Here is a 21,465-nt window from a genome sequence, read left to right as displayed (position 1 = left end):
CACCCACAAATATACACACACGTGATAAATAGTTTAGGACACCAGGAACAGCCGGTGTCTCCAGCCTCGCACCCGGGCGCAAAGGCGGCGGAGCCGAGGGGTGGCTGCTCGGCCGCCCCGCGCGCCCGGAGCGGCCCTGCAGGCGGGCAGGTCCCACCGGCCGCGGCGGGAGCACAGGTCCGCCCGCGCCTTTCACCTTCGGGAGAAATCATTTCAAGCAGAGGATCCGGTATCTCGGAATTCTGAACTCGCGGGTTGCGAGACTCAAATTTCAAAAAGGCTGGAGCCCGCGCCCCGCCCCCACCCTCGCGGCGGTCCGCCGTCAGGGAGCGTGGGAAGGCTCTGGGGCCCCACGGGGCTGCAGGGACCGTCGCGGGGAGGCGCTCGCCGGCAGAGTGCCGGATCCCGGGGGCGCGGACGTGAGGAGCCGTCCCGGTTTCCACGCGGGCCGGCGAGCCTGGAGCACACCGAGGTAGTTGGCGGGAAGGTACAGCAGAGACGACGCGGGCGCGGGCCGGGGTCCGGGATCCCGAGGTCCAAGCGGGCATCACCGGCCGCTGGCCGCGTACTTGGCCTTGGTGATGAGATAGAGCACGATGTCCTGGTGGCCGCCGAAAGCCGCGATGTGCAGCGCGCTCCAGCCGTCGCGGTTGGCCAGGCGGATGTCGGCGCCGAACTTGACCAGCAGTTTCACCAGCTCCAGGTTGCCGTCGATGACGGACTGGTGCAGTGCTGTCTGTCCCTCCGGCCCGAACGAGTTCACATTGAACTCGCAGTTGGTCATGTTCTGCAACAGCGACTGCAGCTCCTGCGTGTTGCCCTTGCGCACGGCTTCCTGGAAGATGCGCTGCGTCTGCGGGGCCGAGCAGGTGGACAGCTCGGCCTGGCTCATGTTGTCGCAGAGCGAGGGCCGTGGCCCGCGCCGGGTATCAGCGCGGGCGGCGGCTGCGGCGCGGGCCCCCGGCTGTCTCGGGGCGTGTCTCCTGGAGCGACTCGGCGCATGGAGGGCGCTGCGCCCCCGGGCCCCGCACGCCGCCCCTGCGCTCTCCTGGCGCTCGGGGCCGAGGGCCGCCGCCGCGAGACCCCCGCTGCATCCAGCCGCGCCCGAGCGGGCGGGCGGGCGATCAGGCCCGGTGCTGGTTCGCAGGGCCTGGAGCAGCTGGGGCCGGCGACACGCACGGTCGTGGTCCCTGCGGAGCTTGGCTGCGCTCCCACGTGGACCACACGCCCGTCTCCCTGCCTCGCGGTTCCTCTTGGTCGGTAGAGTTCCCTCACCTTTTAAGGTCCTTATATTTGCATAACAATGGGCGTCCGTGATGCGCACCCTACCGCACTTGCGATTGGACTGTACCCACGTGGGGGCGTGGCGAGGGCGGTGCTGGGGGTGTGGCCCCAGGAGCGCACTTCACGGCAGAGGGCGCTGGTCTTGGGCTGCACAGGGAGGGGAGGCCAGGTGGTCACAGTGGGCTCCCAGCGCCACCATCGCCACCGCCGTCTGGGTACGTTTGCCCCGGATCTCCACCTCCCTCCACGTTCTTCCTGCCCATTGTTTCTCTATAAATCCAGGGAACTCCGAGTTCCCCCCAGCAGCCAGTCCCAGGCCCGTTCGCGTGGTGACAGCTCCATGAAGGGCCCAGACGCGCGTGGCCCTGAGCCACCCTAGTCTTTTATATGCGAGTGTGACTTCCCCAGGCAGTTCGGGCGCTCATGTGTTTCGCCTCACCACACTAACACGAGGAGCTCCAAGTCCCCAGTCACTCTAGTAAAGGAGTTCCACTTTCATATCCAGAAGGCCAGGGCAGGCTCACAATGTGTGTATGGTGGGGGCAGTTTATCACCACACCTCCAGATGGGTGCCTATGCTGCCCAGCCTGGATACACATGTACAAGGAAAGGTAGGCCTGGCTAGGTGGGCAGCCCCAAGTGAGACACCCAGGGCTACCCGGTAAGGGAATTTTGAAATGACTCATTTCTAAACCATAAGTCCCACATTTTATTGACCACTCTGACAACTGACCAGGAGGCTAGAGGGGCTGGTGCCCTCTGGGGAGGCAAGGCTCTACATTTCCTCATTATGTTTTACAGTTTACAGCTCTGCTGTGGTTACTGAAAATTAAGGAGGAATGATCTTAAGACTCGACAGAGCAGGAAGCAGGACACGCCAGGGCTTGATTGCTTCTGAAGCTAGGCTGGGAATTCCAAGCAGGCAGCTGTGGGCCTCAGCTGGGTAGACCACCCTGCCAGGCTTCATCTAGGGAAGTTCTTTTGGGGTGATGCGTTTGCTCCCAGACTCAGAGCTCTAGGATACTTACCAGGGTATGCCCGCCACCCTGCTCTGTGTCCTGGGAGAGACCATAGATAAACTGGATGGAGATAGTGGGCAAGCCCCCTGGGGGACTCATCATCTCTGGCCAGCCGCCTTCAGGCATGGCCAACTGCCTCATGCCTGACCCTAGCTGACTTGTGCAAGGGCCACAAGTGGTGGTCTGGGAACCTGAGCCCCTTGCATATGCAACTTGGAGCCCAGCTCTGGTCTTCCTGAGATCCATGGTCTAGTGGGTTCTGTTCCTTTGGTCCCCTACCCTCACGTCTTGCCTCTCTGCTCCCAAGATCTCAAGGGGTGCCCCCTAAGGTTCTTTCTACTCTGCAACAGGTAGGGATATTGAGGCTCAACTGGGGAAACTGACTGGCACCTTTGGCCTCCCACAGATGGGGGGAGTCACTCTGGTGCTGGCTGGGTCACAGAACACTAACAGAGAACAAAGGTAGGCATGGAGGAGAGGGGGTTCTGGGAGCATAGTCAGGAGGGTAAGAGCTGCTTCCATGATTTTGTGCATCTGCACAGGGCCTGGAGGCATTATACTGGCAGGATGCAGAGACCATGGGTTGGGTGAGTGGAGCCTTTATTCTTACCAAGCCCACAGCTGTTCCTGGAAGGTGAGGCTCCTGCCTAGGTGGGCTCCAGCCTGGCCTGGGGAAGGGCATCAGAGATGTTCTCCCAGAGCCAAGCATGGGAGAAATGTTCCATTGACATCCGCAGTGTGCAGCAGACAAAGGGGCCTGTGTGAGCTCAGTGTGGGAACGCAAGGCCGCCACCACCGGGGCCGTGAAATCAGCAGCAGCCCTGGTGAGAGCTGGGCTGGCAGTAGGGATGGTGTGGCTGCTGTGGCAATCCCATCACGGTGAAAGCTTATCCTGTAGACACTCTGTCCTGTGTCAGGTTCAAAGAATAGACAGATGTGGCTGGGCTGCCACCACTATGTGGCTGGGATGGAGCCCTTAGGCCCAGCTCACTGAGGGACTTAGGTGGTGGCCACGGATCCCCTACTGGCTCATACTCCTTTGTTATGCCTGTGCTCTGGTCCACATCCATGTTCTTGAAGCTGCCATACGAAGATGGGATCAGGGAGGGCTGCGGGGCACTTGGTTACTAGTAAGAACTGCCCAAGTGTTTGCTGAAGGACACTTCCAAAGGCGGACATTTGTTCCACATGCTGTTGGAGAGAAGGCTGGGAAAGGTCTCACAGTGAGTTTGAGGATACTCAGTGTTAAACTGTGTTTGCAATGCCTGCTTAGATCTAAGGCAACCCCCATCCTGGCTATGAGGCTGGACCCTGTCCTTTATCCCCTGCCTGATTATAAGGATGCAGGCCCAGGAGCACCCTTCTCCTCCCATGTGACCCCCTCCTGTGCTCCCTTGGATAGATGCTTAGCTGCAGGCAGCTGGGGAAGCAATGCTGGGAAGGGGCGGCATGTAGAACATTCTAGAACTCCTACTGGGAAAGTCCTGGTGGGATAGTTCAGGCAGTTTGAGAGGGCCATAGGAGGACAGCACAGAAGGGGCAGCTGGCCAGAGCTGAGCCAGGCCTGTGGCCACCTTAAAGACACTGAGCAGGGGAGGGAGGCCAGCGGGCAGTGGGGGCGGGGCTTCCAGCTAATTCATTAAAATGTGTTGGGGAGCGTGGGAAAGAGGAGAGTGTTTCTTCCCAGCAGCCCAGACACCTGGTAGAAGGGCCTAGAGAGGATAGGAATCAAATAACAAACACTCAGCCCCAGCCAGCACCGGCAGAGCAGAGGAAGGAGGCCCAGGCAGGAACTGCAGCAGACAATTGCTGTGACCAGGGCTCCTGCCCAGGGGTTGGCCACTCGGCATGGCAGGCCAGCACTGGGGACCATGGCTGCTCTGTCAGCCCTGTGATTGTCCCCAGTCCTGGGGGCAACCTGCTCCTGTAGCTGAGGAAGGCACATTGGAGCTGCCCTCCCCATGCCTGGGGCTTGCCTCTGGTGCTTAGATCTGCATGGGGCAGACAGTCTTCTCCCCATGAAATGGCTAGGGTAGAGGTGCCTTACAGCAAGTGTACCTTGTGCAAGGTGGCAGAGCAGAGGCAAGAGCAGGGCAAACATTACTGGGCAGTGGGCACGGTCAGGACCTGGCCTGGTCAGGATGGATGGCATGGATTTCCTCCCCTGTTCCACCTTTGGTCCCGGGCAGCTGCAGTCCAGGATGCAGCTGAGCTGGGTAGCGGTCAAATGCCCTTTGCTGCTTCCGCTTAATCCCTGAGGTGGGAAGAATGTGATCAAGGGCTCTCCCCAGGACAGGACATGCAGCTAGGGGGTCTGACTCCCAGAGTAGCAGCCCAGCTCTGATACCCCTTGACACCCTGTCTGATGCTTGGTTCAGGCCTCCAGGCTGCCCAGCAGGTTGAGGGAAGGGTCTGGGTTGGAACTGGCTCTGAGGGACCCTAGAGTTACTGCAGTCTCTGCCCATTGCTGAGCCTCTCTCTCCCCATTTATGAAATGCCAGCCAGGTTTCCGAGGGCTGAATGGGCCAGGATTTAGATCCCAGGGTATGTCCAGGACAGTATCTTGCATGGGCCTGGGAGAGGCCTCAGGTGAACTAAACTATGAATGGTGGGCAGATATGGGCTTGGTGTCACACCTAGGTCTGTAGGTACTCCCCTCACTGGGCAGAAATGAGCTTCCCTGGCACTCACAACCCTGTTGCCTCTCTAGCGGATGCTAGGCTCTTCAGCCAAATCTGAGCTGGTTTCTGTTTGAGGCAGGAAGCAGAAGAAAGGGATGTAAATCAGGGTGGCCTTCCTGGGGAGAGAGTGTTAAGTCGGGTGGCCTTGCTAGGGAGTAGGGAGGAGGAGGCAGGTTATTATTGTAACACCAAACTGGCTGGTTGAAGGCAAGTTGCATGCAGGAGCCCCCACCCCGGGCTTCCTCTTGGCTCTCCTTCTCTCTCACTGCTAGTACACACCCTTGGCTCCCCTACCTCTAGGATTCCTGGCATGAGCACCCTCAGACCCTCTAGGGCAGCCATCCATGGTTTTGGAGAGAGCAGAGGCAGCAGCACCTACTTCTGGACAGTTATGACCAGGGAGGAGCCCATGATATGGGAGAGAGTCATGCAGCATAGGTAGGTAGCCAGGAGCCTCCAGCCCAGTGTCTTCTACCGTGCTGTAGTGGCTACTCTCCTCTCTCCCTAGGTCACCTGGGGTGACAGGAAGAGACCTTGTGGGTCACACTTGGACTCAGGGCCCAAGAATCCTGGCCACTTGGAAACCCATTCATCTTTGGTGTCTCCAGCAGCTTGAAAGCATATGGAAGGGGTCAGAATGTGGAGAAAAGTCAAGCAGACAGACAAGGTTATGCTATTAACCCACGTAGGTCAAACAATTTTTACATTTATTGGCTGGCTGTCCCTGGCTGCCTAGGTTGGGCTAAGGGCTCATCTTGGCCCACAGGGGCTGGGGTACCCACCCTCCAGGATCTCGTGGAAATGCGTGGTGATGCGGCCCAGGTGGGAGCCATCCCAGAAAACCTTGCCTCATTGTGTGCAACAGTAGAAATGCTGCAACCCTGGGCTCTGCAGCACACCAGGCAGGACCCGCTCTAGCTGCAGCCTCGTGCCATTGCTCAGTGTGGCTGGAGTGCTGGCCTGTAGGTCCTCTGCTTCTAGCCAGCGGCAGGGGGGATCATAGGAGCAGCCCCTAGGTCCAGGTCCTGCCTCTGGGGCTAGGTCTAGACAGAGAGAAGCAGTGCCTGATCCCTCAGCTGGCTTACCACCAGATGTCCCCCTCCAGCAACTCCTCCTGCAGTAATTTTTTTTTTTTTTTGAGACAGGGTCTCCCTGTGGCCTCAGCTGGCCTGGAACTCACTATGTAGACCAGGCTGACCTCAAACTCACAGAGCTCCATCTGCCTCTGCCTCCTGAGACCTGGGGTTAAAGGCATGTGCCACCATGTCTGGCCTTCCTCCTGTTCTTAGCCACACTGACCCCCATACCTTTTGTTTAGGGACACCTGGCCCTCTGTATCCTCAGTGCCCTCTGACCATCCCCTCAGAGTCTCTAGGCTATCCCTTTGCAGAACCAAGACCCCTGTCTTGGGGCAGGTCAAGGTGCCAGGGTCCTGTGGAGAGCCAGCTGTATCCTTGGTGGGTGGTCCTGGGGCTCACCTGGCTCCTCCTTTGAGTCTTTGCTCCGGGTTGTCTCATCACCTATCAGTCAAGGAGAATAGGGCATGATGGAACTGTCCTAAGGGGACAGCCCACTGTGGACTTGTGCCCACAGTGCCACTGTGAACTGAATTACTGTCATCTCCGTTGTCTCCTGCTTACCCCCACCCCACCCCAGTGGAGAGGGCAATGAACAGGGTCTGAGGGAGCCTTGATGCTGCTGGGTTCTTTTCCTAGGGAACTCAAACTTTGGGACGTTCTTGGGGCCCAAAGGTCCCTGGGAAACAAGTCCTGGCCATGAGATTTGCTGATTAGGGCTCTGGGGCCTGAGAACCAGTGGGTGGGGGTGGGGCAGCCCTTTTGTGGTGATGAACAGATAAGCCCACTGCCAAAGAGTCCATTTCGAAATCAGCCAGTACTAGGGTGGGGCCCCCAGGGCCTCCAAAAATGAGGTGGCTCGTGCTGGTCCTTGTAGCAGGCTCTGAGCCCCACAGTGAGCAGAGGGCAGAGAGGCCAGTGTCCACTGAGGGACTCCTGTAGGGGAGCTGAGGGGAATCTGGGTAGCCAATGGGAGGGGCAACCTCTCCCTCTCCGCTCCTGTGGAACCCTTAATTTGCTTGTCAAACATCTGTTAACAGAAGGTCCCAGATTAACTACAGCCAGGACATGGGTGCAGCTATCCCACCCTGAAGGGTTGGGGGGCTGGGGAGGGTCTTCCTTGAGGAGGCCATGACCTCTATCTGGTCTTCCTGCCTCTATCTAGCCTGCCTAGCCCCACTCTTACTCCGCAGCCCCCGTGATACCAGTTAGTTTGTGTCGTTGCCCTCCTCCAAAGAAGCAGGGGAAGGTTTCCAGGTGAAACCATCTACCAAGGAACAGCAGGGTCAACCCCACTCCACCTACCCCCAGGGGGCATTAAGGCTGGCTTATGGAGTGCTGAGAGCCACCTAGACAGACTCAGGTAGCCACAACTCCACCTACTGCATGAGGGACTGGCGCTGTGCCCCAAAATTCCAGGGGAAGTGGTAAGCCTATGTGCAAAACAACTAGCAATCTGAAGGTCCACAGAAAGAGAGGGGATGGCACACTTGGTCCCAGAGAGGTGCTAAGGATCCCACCTTCCTTGTCCCCAGAGCCGACTGCATGGGGAACAGGCTACTGGGCCCCAGCCCTTACTTTAAGCACTGTCCTTCCACCACCATCACCCTGAAAGTTCAGGGTTAGAGTATGCCCAAGGCATCTCCCCAGGTACCCCCGAGATTCACCTCTGAAGGACTCATCCCAGACACTGCATCTGTTTCAGGACCCACCCCCCTCACCTGTGCTGCTAGGGTTCTCTTGCTGGCTGCTGAGCTGTATCAATTGCTTCATCAAGTCCTTGGAGACTTTAAGGTACTAGTCACTGTTACAGGCCTGGGGGTTCAGAAAGAATGCTGGGGCATGAGCAGGGCCTCCTTGCTATGCTCCAACTCAAGCCCTGTATAGTAGTGGGCTCTCTCACCCCTGTCCCAATCCTATGTACTGTCTGGCCCTCAGAGCCCTCCTTGACTGCTGGCCTCTCTGGGGTTATAGGCTGCCTCTTCCATTTCCCAAGGCCCCAGAGACTCTGCCCTTGTTCTTGCCAGTCCTAGAGCCTTGAGAAAAGGACCAGGCCTGAGCCCTTCTGACCAGGTCAGCTTAGGTATGGGATGAAGGGTCAGTGAGGGCAGTTTTGCAGCTGTCCTGGCTCCCCCAGCCTATCTGTGTCTACTTGTGTAGACAGTTTCACAATGACCTGCCAAAGCCATAGGGACTGGTGGCCCTACAGCCAATGAGGGGTTAGGAACAAAACCAACTTTGGTTCCTTTTAGGGACCTTGTTCAAGGATATGTAATGAACTCCTAGGCCATCTGAGTGCTTTATGAGTGTGATCATCCAGGGAGGGTTCAGTTCAGTTCTGCTGACCTGACTGCTACCACTGATTCAGGGGAGGGGGGCCAGGACCTGACCCCAGGTGTCCTGACCCTGAAAGGGCTGTGCATGGCCCTCTAAATCCTAACTACTTGTACAAAGAAATGAATTTGGATCTCAGGATAAGTTGGTGTGAGGGTTCCGAGCAGGTACATGTACATGGAAGCACTTTTGGTGTCACAGCAACTGCAGGGGGGGTGGGTCCTTGGGCCACCAAGCAGGGCTACAGGGAGAAGGTGGCTGAAGGCTGTGGTCTCTAGTGATCATACTGGTGGGCCCCCCTCTCCACCCAGGGGCTTCAAGTGAGCCAAGCAGGTGTCCTGGGATGACACAGTTGAAGCCCCAGGGTGTGCCATGTTGGGCGGCACCTGCCCCACCCACACATCCTTTTCCCACGGACCTTTCAACACCACAAGGTTGCATTACCTATGGCTTCACCACCACTCCAACCTAGCAGCCCCTGCTGGCCAGGGGCCTGAACTGGGGCTGGTGGGGAGGTAGAACCTGCCCTGCCTCTGCCCAGCTCCCATTCTTCCTATCAGGAAGCCCCCTTACTCAGGGAGGACACCTCCTGTGGACCTAGTCATTTCACTCACCTGGCCTCTGGGTGCAGCTCTGAGTGTGGGGGACTTCCTGGGGCAAGTGGACAAGCAAGAGTTGTGGAGCTGTGCAGCTGCCTGAGGCCACTGCCTGGTCTAGCTGGGGAAGGAGTGTCATTCATGGGCACTTGAGCCTCTACCAGTACCCAAGACTACCACCACAGAGATCTATGTTCTGCTTTGTCCTGGCCTTCTCAGGAGGTCTTGGTGGGGGCAACACAGAAGGGTGAAAGGCTGCATATCCTCTGTGTGGGGTCTCCAGGTCCTCCTGGTCCTTCCAGGTTCTGGCCCAGTATGCAGCCTGGGTGAGGCAGCTGGCTCATGCTGAGTCACCACCACGCAAACGCCTGGTGCCATCCGCAAGGACCTGGCCCCACCTTCGGGAACCACGGGTGCTTGTTTTCCCACGGTCCGTTGCCCGTTCTTGGGCCCTGCTGTCACCCCAGTGGGGCCCAGGGAACCCTGCCCCAGCCTGGGCTGGAAAAGCCAGTTCTGCACTGTTCACAGCACCCGCCCTCTGCCTCTAGGCTTTTACAGTCCACAAGAGGTCCAGCCACTGAGGATATATGTTTAAGTGTACGCTGGACCATTAGGGCAGTGACCATTGACCTGAAGCATTGAGCCTAATGTTAAGTTCTGTCTCCTGTCCCCTGGGGCCCCCTCCTCTCTCATTTTTCAGAAATGAGGCTTTATAGGGGCTGACTCCCTCTTAGATACATGGCCCTGAACTGGCCAACACCCTACTCTAGGATCTTCGTGCTGCCCCCTCAGTGTGAGAACAGTAGACTTCAAATTTGGCATGACACTGAATCTAGGTAGAGACTAGTTGGCAGGGGTGGGGGTCCCTGAGCAAAGGCCAGGGCCTGAGCCCCTAGATCAGCATAGATGGGTGCTTGACCAGCCTAGCTTTCACATCCCCCCTCCAGTCTCTGATCCTGAAGGCAGGGCTGGGCTTCACCCCTGAAACCTGACTGGGAGGGCAGGGAACCTAGAGGGTGTGGGAGGGCCCAGGTAAGTGGGGGCAGGAGAGGCTTGGAAGGCTCCCACATGCTCAGTCCCAGGGGTCCTCCTGTATGCCTGGTTCCCATGGTGGCTGTGAGGCACCAACACAGCTTTCAGCCCTGACTCAGAGCACTTCATGCTGGTAAGCCATGAGTCCCAGAGGCAAAGCTACCTCACTGGGCCGGCTACCCAGGGGACTAGTGGGCCTATGGACCAGGAATGGTTTGACTCCATAGCTCCTTTCCACTCCCAACCTGGGCAGGAATAAGGGAAAGAGCTGATCTGGCTGTGTCCAGAGATAGTAATCCTAGGGGGTGCACCCTGACCCTTCATACAGCCATAGCCCCTTCCCTGGCCTCCAGGGTATACAAAGAGGGGCCAAAGCACACAGGGTTATCCTGAGGCTCCATGTGGAACACCATCTGCTCATTCCTCCAACTGCAGCAGAGATTTGTTGGGTGGGGGGCTGGAAGGCATTGGGGATCTGTTCCCAGGGTGCTGGGGCCATACCATGAGAGCTGCTATTAGCTACCAGCCCAGAAGGTGACCACTGCTGAAGGAACCAGGAGCTAAACAGCTGCTGAGGTCATTGCTACTGTCCTGAACTGTCCCAGGAACATGTGTGCCTGGGTATCCATTTGGTATGTGGGCCACAAACTTAAGTCTATGGTGTGCCTACAGGCATTGTTGGCCTGTGCCCTCCAGACAGTGGACAGCTGGCACACAGGGATGGTTTGGAGTGGAAGTGCTCTCAGGAACAGGCCTTAGCAAGGGCAGTGGGTACAAGGGCAGAGCTGGGAAGGCAGCTTTAGTTTGCTCTGTTCTCTTCCCTAGAGCCTACTAGTTCTTCCTTAGGCTGAGGGCAACAGATTCCAAACTGGCAGAGGCCACTATCCTCTTAAATATCCTCCAGTAACAACTTCCCTGAGGCCCCATGCTTCATTAAGTAGGGGGCTAAGGAGAGGGCGGGTGAGACATGAGCCTTGGGTCCCTCCACTACTGGATCCTGTAGGAACCCTGTGCCCTAGGGTACAAGGCAGCAAGTGGTGGCCTGTCAGGCTCCCCCCTTTGCTAATGGGGAACTGGTCCAGGCATCTCTGGGGTAGGCAGAGGTGACCGGAGCTTGCCTCCCAGAGGCTGGCCGCCCCGGTGATTCCCACAGCTTGTTCTGCCTGCCCAGCAGATACCTGGCACAGTTGAAGTCCATGCCCCATCTCCCAGCTGGGGACAAGTCCAGTAACCTTGTGGCCTGGCCTGAGGGGGTTTCTCCCCATGCCTAGGTACTAATCCCATCAAGAGGGTAGGTGAGAGAGGCAGAGATCTGGGGAGGGGGGCTCTTGGGACCTCCTGCCTCTGAACAAAGGGGCCGATGTGTGTAAAGCCTGGTGAGACTTGTTGCCAGCACTTCCCCCACCAGCTGGTCAGTACTTTGAGGCTCTGAGCAAGACCTGCCCTCTCCTGCACTCCACCTCCGGCTAGACCTAGGCCCTATGGAGGGGCTGGGTGAGGTCAGTCTGAGGTGGGAGACCTGGGCTCAGGCATACACACTTCACTGGTAGGCTCAGGCAAGAGACTTGGTTCAGGTGTTCTCACTCCCAATCCTGTGAGGAGATGCTTGGAACTGAGACACTGGGAACACGCTCCTAAGTAACAGGCGATTTCTTGTTCACATCCCACAAACTGGGAATAGCAAAGCATGAAAGAGCAGAGGAAGTGAACATATCACACCCACTGCCTGGCAGGAAGTCAACAGTACATGAAATACCTGGGCACACCCACCCCTGGCAAGGAATACAAGCTCCTGGGTTAGGGGCGCCCATGTTGCTGTCCCCGGGTACTTGCTGCCCATTAAGTTCCTTCTAAGCCCCATAGCTTTTGACTCCAGCCTTACCTGTCCTCTCTGGCAGGCTCCCAGGGGGTTCCTGGACAAATGGCCTGACACATTGTTAGACAGGGCGGGACAGGGCCCAGGAGAAAGCAATGAGGTGCCAGCTTACCACAGTCTGAGTCTGCCCAACACCTCACTTTCCCATGCTGTCCTGAGAGCATTTCGTGGGCCTACAACTGACTGCCCTGAAGGTGACCTGAATGACAACTGCCCACAGGGGCCATAAGCCCTCTAAGAGAAATGAATTACTTGGTGACAGACATTAAGGGTCTCATTAGCTTGGCACCTTGATTTTCTACTGATATCAGATTAGAGGTGAGCAGAAGGGCCAGGGCTCCAGGACTCTGGGGAAATGGGGAGGTCTGCTTATATGGGAAGGTTTCAAAATTAAGCCATAACGCCTAACTGTTCCTGTTAGGAACAGGGGCTATGCCCCTCTATTGGCAGGCTTGAACCCCGAAAGCTTGAGTGTGTCTGGAGCCAGCGAGGATGGCAGCCCTTGGCAAGGGCTTTGCCCTCTGGCCCCCACCCCACCCTCTGGCCCAGGAAGGGCAGTTCCCACGGGTCTGGCCCCTCCCCCACTTACTGGCTGCCTAGTCCTTTTGTGCAACCAGGACAATGTCTCCACAGACAAGTGGGGGATGGGCCTCCAGGGATGGGCCTGGGGGCTGTCCTCCTGGTGAGGGTCCCCTCAGGGGTCAGGGACAGCTGGGCTTAGGCTGTACCCTGGTGCTCCCAGACAGGGAGCTGGAGAAGGGAGAACCAGTGTCTCCCAGAAAGGCAGGGTAAATGTGAAGGGGTAGGGGTGCCTCAGAGTCTCAGAAGCACCCAGTGACCCAAGGTCACTTTTTTTCCTCTCTCAGTGCTGAGATGGAACCTGGGGCCTCAAGCATGTACTAGGCCAGCATTCTACTGCTGAACTCCCCCAGTGTCTGCATGTGGATTTGTCTGGGGTTCACAGAGAAGTGCACATGACTGTAGGTGTCCAGTGTACCACATCTTACATTAGGAGAGGCCAGTGCTGGAGTTCTTCCTCATGCCTTAACTCTACACCTGCCTAGGGAATGAAGGCTGACCACTGGCAGGGGTCTCACTAGGCCCTGGTCCTGCTTATCCCATTGGAGAAATGCTCAGGCCACCCGGGGGCAGGGCCAGGTGGTGGAATCTTTTCCTCAGGCTCTGGGTTCTTAGGCCTGGAAGACAGGTCCCACGGGGTGACCGCTGCCTTACAAGTTATGCCAACTGACTGGCAGACCCCAAAGCTGGTAGCCTGCACTGCTGTTCACCACCCAACAGCATGTGAACCCACATTCAGCACATATTGGGGACCTTCAGCTCCTCTGTGGACCAAGTTGTAGGGTGGACAGGTGAACCAGAGTCTGCACAGTAAGCCACACCAGGCAGTGGTTCTTCACTAAATAAGACAGTCACAGACCCGGGGCTGGAGAGATGGCTCAGCGGTGAAGAGCACTGACTGCTCTTGTGGAGGACGCGGGTTCGATTCCCAGCACCCACATGATGGCTACGAACAGGAGTCCTTAACTCCAGTTCCAGGGGAATCCGAAGCCCTCTTCTGACCTCCGCAGCATTGCATGACACGGGTGCACTCACATACATGCAGGCAATACACTCATACACATAAAATAAAAAATAATAAATAATGCTGGGCGTGGTGGTGCACGCCTTTTATCCCAGCACTCGGGAGGCAGAGGCAGGCGGATCTCTGAGTTCAAGGCCAGCCTGGTCTACATAGTGAGTTCCAGGATAGCTGGGGCTTACAAGGAGACCCTGCTTCAAAAAGACCCCCCCCGAAAAAAAATATTTAAAAAAATAAAATAAAATATTGTGCGTTTTGGTTGTTAGCTTTAGCCTTTAACGGCTGCACTATCCCTCCAGCCCATAAATAAAATATTTTAAAAAAGACAGTCACATACCCCTAGGAGACCAGAACACTGTCCCTTAAACACAGGCATTGAACTCTTTTTTTTTTTTTTTTTTTTTTCTGCCTTTTTGAGACAGGGTCTCCCTGTAGCCCCAGCTGACCTGGAACTCACTATGTAGACCACGCTGGCCTCGAACTCACAAAGATCCACCTGTCTCTACCTCCCAAGTGCTGGGATTAAAGGCGTGCACCACCACACCCGGCGGCACTGAACTTTTTATCCTCCTGTCTCCATCTCCTGGGTGTTGGGATTACAGGGTTATACCACCACTTGGGGTTTACGAGGTTCCGAGGAAACCCAGGGCTTCCTGAATGCTAGGTAAGCACTCTACCAAAATGAGCTACATCTCCGGCCCTGGGAAAAATTTGTTTTCAGGAATTCTTATCTAGCAGAAATCTGCATTTGCTACAACTAGCCTGAGCCTGCCAGGCTGCGGGAGGGGCCCCAACTCCTCAATGGTCAGCTCAGGCCCCAGGCAGTGAAGGCAGAGACCAGGCCAGGCCTCCGAAGCCCAGGGCCACCTTCTTGACAGGAGAAATGAAACAGGGTCTGGGCCACACAGGATGCCTCCCCCAAGGCACGGCAGGGCCTCCTCTTCCCTACCCAGTCTGCAAACGAGGTGCCCCCACCTTCCTGAGCCCCCGCCAATCCCCTGGGCCGCTGTGGTCCCCCTTCTCGCTAATCTCCCAAGATCTCAGGGCACCCTTCCCTGGGGTTCTGGGTGCCCGTCTCCCCCAAGGCCCCGGCTCCCCTCTCTCGGTGCTCGCGGGCGATCCGCCCCCTGCGCAGAGCAGGCCATTCCCAGACGGGGGAGGGGCGGCGGCCGTGAGAACGCGCCGGGCCGGCCGCGTGGGAAAGCGGGAGGAGGGGCGCGGGGCGGGCGGGGCGCGCCTGGGAACGGCCCCCGCCCCCGCCGCCGCCTTTGAAAGGGCCACTCAGGGAGCCGGCGGGGATTCAAAAGCAAACGGCCGCCGCCGCCTTCCCGCCTGGGTCGCGGGGGTGCTAGCTGCAGGCCGCTCTGCTTCCAGGGGCGCTGCCCACTTGGGGTCAGGGTGGCCCCACACCAGGGCCCCGACCCACAGCAGGTGGCAGGCCGCAGACTCGCCTTGTCACGCAGGCATGCCGGCTGGGGTCTCAGGACTTGCTGGAGTTGGGGTCAGGGAGACACCCATCAGCAAGAATGGGTAGGGGTGTGAGGGGACGGTGGCGTCAGCCCAGCGCAAGCAGAGCACCCTGAACAAGAGGAGATAGGACCACTCCAGGGATCCCCACAGCCCTAGCAGGGCAGGCGTGGGGCTGTGGGGATCTTCCACAGTAGTAGGTGTGACTGGCAGGGGCCCCTTCTCCCTCCATAAAACCCATTTCCTGTTCTCTTTAAGTGGCCCTGGTAACTCTCTGGACAGGACTGGCTTGGGAGGGGTGGACAGGCCTCAGGTATGCCTGCCAGTGGGCTGGTGTCCCTCAGGGCTGACCTTGAGTCCCGTGTAGGTGGGAGAGGAAAGTAGACTTATGCCTGCTTCAACTGTCCCTTCAGGTGTCCCTTCCTGCCAGGATGTGCCCCAGTAGCCACTGCCAGCAGGACTGGCTTGTCGCCTCCAGCATGCTCTCCAGACATACTTCTACACTTTCTGTGGCCTGCCCTTCTATCCCTACCAACCTCAAGCAAGGGTTTCCTCCTTCATCCATCACTGCTATGAGTGGACAGTGGGTGACCAGGTTCACTATCTAGAGAAAGGTTCCATGGCCACCCAATGAAGGGCAATGGGCCTTATGTGCTGGACAGATCTCTGACCTTTGGATTCTTCTGGGATCCCCTCAGTCTGGCCACACTGAGGATGAGGGAAATACTGGGCTCACTCCTGAGGGAAGGCAGGTCCTCTTGGGCAAGGGCTGAGAAGCCCTGGCTCCTGTTCCCTCTGGAGCCTAGCCTTGGTGAGGACCTAGAAGCTGGCTTTTGACATGTCTAGAGCCCCGTCTGGAGGGCTGTGGAGGAGCCCTGACAGGGTCTCCTTGTCTACTGCTCACAGAATCATTAAAAAGTTTTTTATGGGTATGAGTGTTTTGACTGCATGTATGTAAGTGTACCACATGCATGCAATGCCTACGGAAGACAGAAGAAGGTACTGGATCCCCTGGAACAGTAGTTACAGATGGATATTAGCTGCCATGTTGGTGTGGGCACTGGGAAATGAACCCAGGTCTTCTGTAGGAGCAGTCAGTGCTCTTAACCACTGCACTACCTCTTCAGCTCCTGCCCACGTCTTTTTTTGTTTTTTGAGACAGGGTCTCCCTGTAGCCCAGCCGGCCTGGTACTTGATATGTAGACCAGGCTTGGCCTCAAACTCACAGAGATCGACCTGCCTCTACCTCCCAAGTGCTGGGATCAAAGGCGTGCACCACCACGCCTGTTTATCCATACATTTTTTAAAATTTATTATTTTTTAAATTTTATGTGTATGGTGTATTGCCTGCATGTAGATAAGTGCACCGTGTCATGCAATGCCCGCGGAGGTCAGATGAGGCTGTCAGATCCCCTGGGACTGGAGTTATGGACAGCTGTTAGCTGCCATGTGGGTGCTGGGATTTGAACCTGGGTCTTCTGCAAGAACAACCAGTGTTCTTAACTGCTGCGCCATCTCTCCAGCCCTGTCCATAGAATCTTAACTGACCTACTCAGCCTAAGGACGGTACTGCAGCTGTATGAACTGGCTCCACTTGAACATGGGACTAGCTCTGGAAGACGTCATCTTGGCCCAGGTGGCCAGTGCTTGCTCAGAAAGCCTCTTAGCTCTGATTGTTTTCCTTGACTTCTGAGGCTGACATTGTAACTGTCTACCATTGCCAGGGTGGTCCAATTCTCCCAAGGTTCCAGGAACAGTACAACCCTTCCAGTCTTGCTATAAGGATCCCTCAGCTAGGCTGTTTATGGGGGACTCCTTAAGGGAATAGTGGGATAGGCTATAGACAGAGGAGGGCTCCAGGTGGCTTTGTTGCAAACCTAAGCTGATTGCTGGGGAAAGTTCTTGGCATTGCCAGGGAAGGAACAGGATGACCTGCCTCATGTGCAGGTGAAGGTTTTGGGGTGGGGGGACAGGAGCAGCTGCTTCAGTGTAAAGTGTGAAAGGCAGCTGTCATGTGCACCCAACAGTGTCAAGAACCTTTCCAAAGTGCTAGGATCTGCTCTGGATCAGCAGAAGCCAGGTCCCTGGACAGTGGAGTCCAGGTCCTCAGTCTCTTAGGGGCCATTTGGTGGGAACCCATGTTGGTCTCTGATTGAGACTCAAGGCTTTTCTAAATGTGCTGACCCTGAGCCTGAGGGACAAGCCAGGTCCTCATCCTGCTGAAGCTGTTTCTTATACTGTCCAGGTCTTGGCTTCCCTGAGGCTGCTTCCCACCCCAAAGTCATCCCAGAGGCTTTGGGAGGGAGGGTTTCCGCCTATATCTCAGGTATGTGACAAGTGTGGGAGGGAGATCAGGGCTGGTGGACAAATGCTTAGGAGGGGTGGGGTCCTTGGACTTTGCTCTGCTTCCTGTGCATCCCTCTATGAGTCCTCTGTCAGGATAAGAGCTGAGAGATAAGGCTCTAGGCCCCCCCATGGGAACAGGTAGAGCTGGCTGGAGCCTAGGCCTGGTTCCCCTTGGTTCTCTCCACTGAAGCCCCCTCTGGTTCATGGTGCCTGGAATTAGGCCCTTAGAGCTCACCTCCCTAACTGTGGCTCCTTTCACAGTGGTAAGGAAATTCTATTGCTGGCTCTGCCTAAGAGCTCCCTGAGGTGGGTCACTGGCCTCTTGGGACACCCATTTCCTAGGGCTTGACGTCATTCTTTTAGGACACACCCTCACAGGGGCTCTGGGCTACTCCCCAGCCATGGGTGGGGGGACCAGAGGGACAGTAAAAATAGACATTACGCCCAGCCATGTCAGTGGTTCATGTTTAGGTTTTTTTTTTTTTTTTTAAAACTCAAATTTCTTTGATAAAATATTTTCCCATGGTGGACAGCACTGGGAATGTCCCTTTGGCGGACGTTCCTGATAGAGTCTCTGCTCCCCACTCCCAGAGTCCAGCTTCTGGGGCCATGACCCCCCTTGGGAGACCCTCTGTTCCCCACACTGCACTGTGGCTCTTGGGGCTGGGCAGGTGGACAGTGCTCACTTTGAGGTCAGTCTTCCCTGCGCAATACAGGTCTCTAACATGCAGACATGCCCAGAAAGTTGGCCCTAGTCGCCTCAGACCCCTGTTCTGTCATCACTGCTCACTTCCTACTTGCACCCCCTGTGCCAACCTGAGCTTTACTCTGGGAACACTGCATTTTGAGTGGGTTTTCCCCCTGGGAATGGCACCAAAATAGCAGAAGGAAAAGAAAATGGAAATTCAGCTGGTGGCAGTTCTCCAGGGAGGTGACCTGCTTTGGCCTATCTAAGGATTGTAGGGGCTGTGAGTCTGGGTTCAGTGCTCTGAGCCAGGCCTGTAGGGCAGCTCCAAGATGGAAGGCACATGCCTCCTGGAGCTGGGCCGGGGGCTTTGGGGCCGTCTTAAGCCAGGATCAAGTGTGTTGCACTCTATGGCTGAGGCCTTTGGAGGTTATAGCAGAGGTCTGCAAACCACCTGGAACAGGACCACTCTGACACAAATCTCCTTTGCTTCACCTTGGGGTATTCAGATACTCTTCCAGTGTCCTTATTGGCCCTGACAACAAAGTCTTCCTTGGCCACTGGGACAAGGGATAGGGGTGGCTGCCATGTGTATATGTGTGTGTATGTATGTGTGTGCGTGTGTGTGTGTGTTGTGTACGTATGTATGTGTGTGTATGTGTGTGCTCCATGGCACTCCCAGTTGCCTGCCTGGGTCAAACTCCCAGGTCCCCGGAGAGGGTGGTGAGAATGTGGCTCAAGGACTGTCCAATGATGGGAACGATGTTCTCAGTGCACATACACAACACAGTCATGTGGCCTGGAGCCTTGGCCCTCCAGGCCTTGAAAATGTCTTGGGATTCTAGACCCAGGGGCCAGCCTACACAGCCTGAAGTTCAGAGACATGCACAGTAGATGCACTTGTGCAAAGCAAGCTGTCTGCCTTCCCTGCCCAGCATCTTGGCTGCTTCTCAGTGGTTTATCTCACCCATTTGATCCCTCACATTGGCCTGTGAGTCACTGTGTACACTCTCAAAGTGCTCTTGAGAGTGCTCTCAAAGGCTGTCTTCCACCAGTGAGGGTCCTGCCCTCAGACACACCCATCTGGGCCTGTGTGTTTCCTGCTCTGGTGTGGCTCTGTGGTGGGCTCTGCTACCCAGCCATGGTAGTTGCATTGACCCGTGGGATGCACAAAGCAGGACATGGTGTTAGTGATAGGGCTGGGCAGTGGGGTGAGGACTGAGACAGCTCATGAGCCATGCATGTCCTGCCTCATGTGGAGGAATGGCCCCTTCAGGATAGAACCCTGAGAAGTCTTACCAACATCTGTAACTGTAGCATCTGAAACCAAAGCCCTCACACTGCCCTCAGTCCCACTCTACTCCATGCCTGGCTTCTGTCCTGGAATGACCAGGTGCTGCCCCTTCTGGCCTAAGTGCGTGATGACCCCTGGTCTGGTCGCAGCAGCTTCCTGCCCCTCTGAAAACCTGTCCTTTGGTTTATGTCTCTTGCTTGCCAGAACGGGAGCCTCAGTATGCTCACCTGAGGGTTAGGTCTCCTTAGCCAGGCTATGGGGCTCCTTCACTGCCCTCACACTGTCCATGCTTGGGTGCAAGAGGTGCTCTTCCTCCACCTAGCCCTCAGGTCTGAGGTAGCACCAGACATCAGGCTTTTGCCTGCACATGGTTCAGGATTGAGTAGGGGTTTCCTTTCAGCTACCCAACTTCCTGTTTTCTCAAGAAAAAGCAGCAGCCGAGGTTCTGAAAAGCTCATTAAAATGCCTCCCCAGGCGTCCCGGACATCCTGGGGTCTTTACAACGCTTGAGGGCAGAGCTCAGACAAAGAAAGGCAGAGGACGGACGTGGTTCCTGTCGCCCCTGGAGCTCAACACTGAAGGAAAAGGCCTGGAGCACACTTCCTTGCTGCAAAGTGCCATAGGGGAAGCCACTGTCCCAGTAGGGCAGTGGAGCCAGCAGGTCAGACTGCACCCCACACTCCAGGCTGCAGAGGCAGGAGGCCCAGAAGCCTGCTGGTCCAGAGTGCCTATCTCCCCACAATACTTTCAGCACTGCAGACTTCCAACCCACTGCAGAAAAACAACCCAAGTTCCAATAGTAGAGGAACCAGTCCTGGCTGGTCCCTCTCCAGCCAGGTAGGCTGCTTTACCCAAGTCTGGGAAGGTAGGGCTGAGCTCCAGCCCTGCACAGTCAGGGAGGTAGCCTGAGGGGCTCTCAAGGAAAGCTTCCAAACCCAGGGTTCAAAACTAATACCATTGCTAGAAGGAACCTCCCCTTCACTGGTCTCTAGGAAGCATGTACATGTAGGAGCCCAAGTCCAGACCAGCAGGGTCAGGCCCTTACACCAGAGGTCCAGAAGATGCCTCAAGAGCCTGTCTGAGAGCCACTTTTTACACTTTCTCTTGGTTCATCACAGAAACTCCTCAGGGGCCAGAGCAAACCCCCAAACTGGTGCCTTACCATCCCTTGGCATGACTAGAATGCTGTACACAAACTGGCCCAGGTAGCAATGACCACTGTGCCATGCAGCTGTGTGCAGGTGTCTAACCATACATGGGTGGGAGATGATGTACGGCCACTGCTCCTATGGACAGAAACTGGAAGGCACTGTTGTCTGTCACCATCAAGGGATACACGGGTTCTTGCTTGCCTGCCACGGTGCTTCCCACCTAGGATAGACACTCTTAGGACCTACCTGGCAGTGGCTGAAGATGTCTGTGTGAGTGACTTGTACACTGAAGTGCCTGAGCACGTCCTTGGCTTGCTGCTGGGCCTTGAGGGCACAGTTCACAGAAAGGCAATACCCAGCCCCAACCTGGGCACAAAGCTGCAAAGATACAACTGGTGAGCCCTGGGGCCCTCACAACCCAGAACTTCCGGTGGCTTCTTCTGGGAAGAAGGCTACAAGGGCAGAGCAACACCTCACACCCCCCAGCCCCATATGAGCAGACCCTGAGGTGAGTAAGGAACTGGGAATGGGGCGGCCTGGTTGGACTGAGGTCCCTTGGGAGATGGGTCTCAGCTCTCACCTGGTGGTATGGCATCCTTCATGTCAGGATGATTCTTCCCTCCTGTCTGGCCACCTGTACAGGAGTGACACCAGCAGCGTGAAAACACTCCACTGCTCCTTCCCACCCACAGGGCTTTGTCCCCTGTGTCAACAGGCATCAAACTTTGCTGCCATCAGGCCCTGCAGCCCACAGTCTGGGCACCATCTTGTTTTGCAGATATGCTCTTGGAGCAATGCAAACACTTTATATAATTACAAACAAAATTAAAGTTTAAAAGCAATTCTTAAAAATCTGAAGCAGGGGGGCTGGAGAGATGGCTCAGCGGTTAAGAGCACTGACTGCTCTTGCAGAAGACCTGGGTTCGATTCCCAGCACCCACATGGCAGTTATGAACTGTCCTTAACTCCAGTTCCAGGGGAATCCAAAGCCCTCTTCTGACCTCCGTGCCATTGTACGACATGG

The 21,465-nt window shown here is 56.4% G+C and overlaps 2 protein-coding genes across 2 annotated transcripts in view; both read right to left on the bottom strand.

Annotated features, from left to right (window-relative positions):
- Positions 1-336: 336 nt before the first annotated feature.
- On the bottom strand, positions 337-1,225 carry Nrarp (NOTCH regulated ankyrin repeat protein). Its single transcript, XM_008831198.3, has one exon. It carries the CDS (start codon positions 890-892, stop codon positions 548-550), a length of 345 nt encoding a protein of 114 aa, XP_008829420.1. The 5' UTR covers positions 893-1,225; the 3' UTR covers positions 337-547.
- A 4,460-nt stretch (positions 1,226-5,685) lies between these two features.
- Exd3 (exonuclease 3'-5' domain containing 3) overlaps positions 5,686-21,465 on the bottom strand; it is an 81,262-nt gene continuing 65,482 nt past the window's right edge. The window contains 6 exon segments of the mRNA XM_029562586.1: positions 5,686-6,021; positions 6,309-6,314; positions 6,463-6,504; positions 7,782-7,875; positions 20,688-20,819; positions 21,022-21,075. Of these exon segments, the coding sequence (XP_029418446.1) occupies positions 5,735-6,021; positions 6,309-6,314; positions 6,463-6,504; positions 7,782-7,875; positions 20,688-20,819; positions 21,022-21,075 (615 nt within the window). The 3' untranslated portion in view covers positions 5,686-5,734.

Source organism: Nannospalax galili, unplaced genomic scaffold (assembly GCF_000622305.1).
Source record: "Nannospalax galili isolate Female #2095 unplaced genomic scaffold, S.galili_v1.0 scaffold35, whole genome shotgun sequence".
NCBI lineage: Eukaryota > Metazoa > Chordata > Mammalia > Rodentia > Spalacidae > Nannospalax > Nannospalax galili.
Note: the sequence above shows the minus strand (reverse complement) of the source record. Positions and strands in the feature narration are given on the sequence as shown.

Excerpts from the sequence above, each read along its gene's own strand:
- Nrarp (XM_008831198.3), bottom strand. The coding sequence starts at position 892 with ATGAGCCAGGCCGAGCTGTCCACCTGCTCGGCCCCGCAGACGCAGCGC.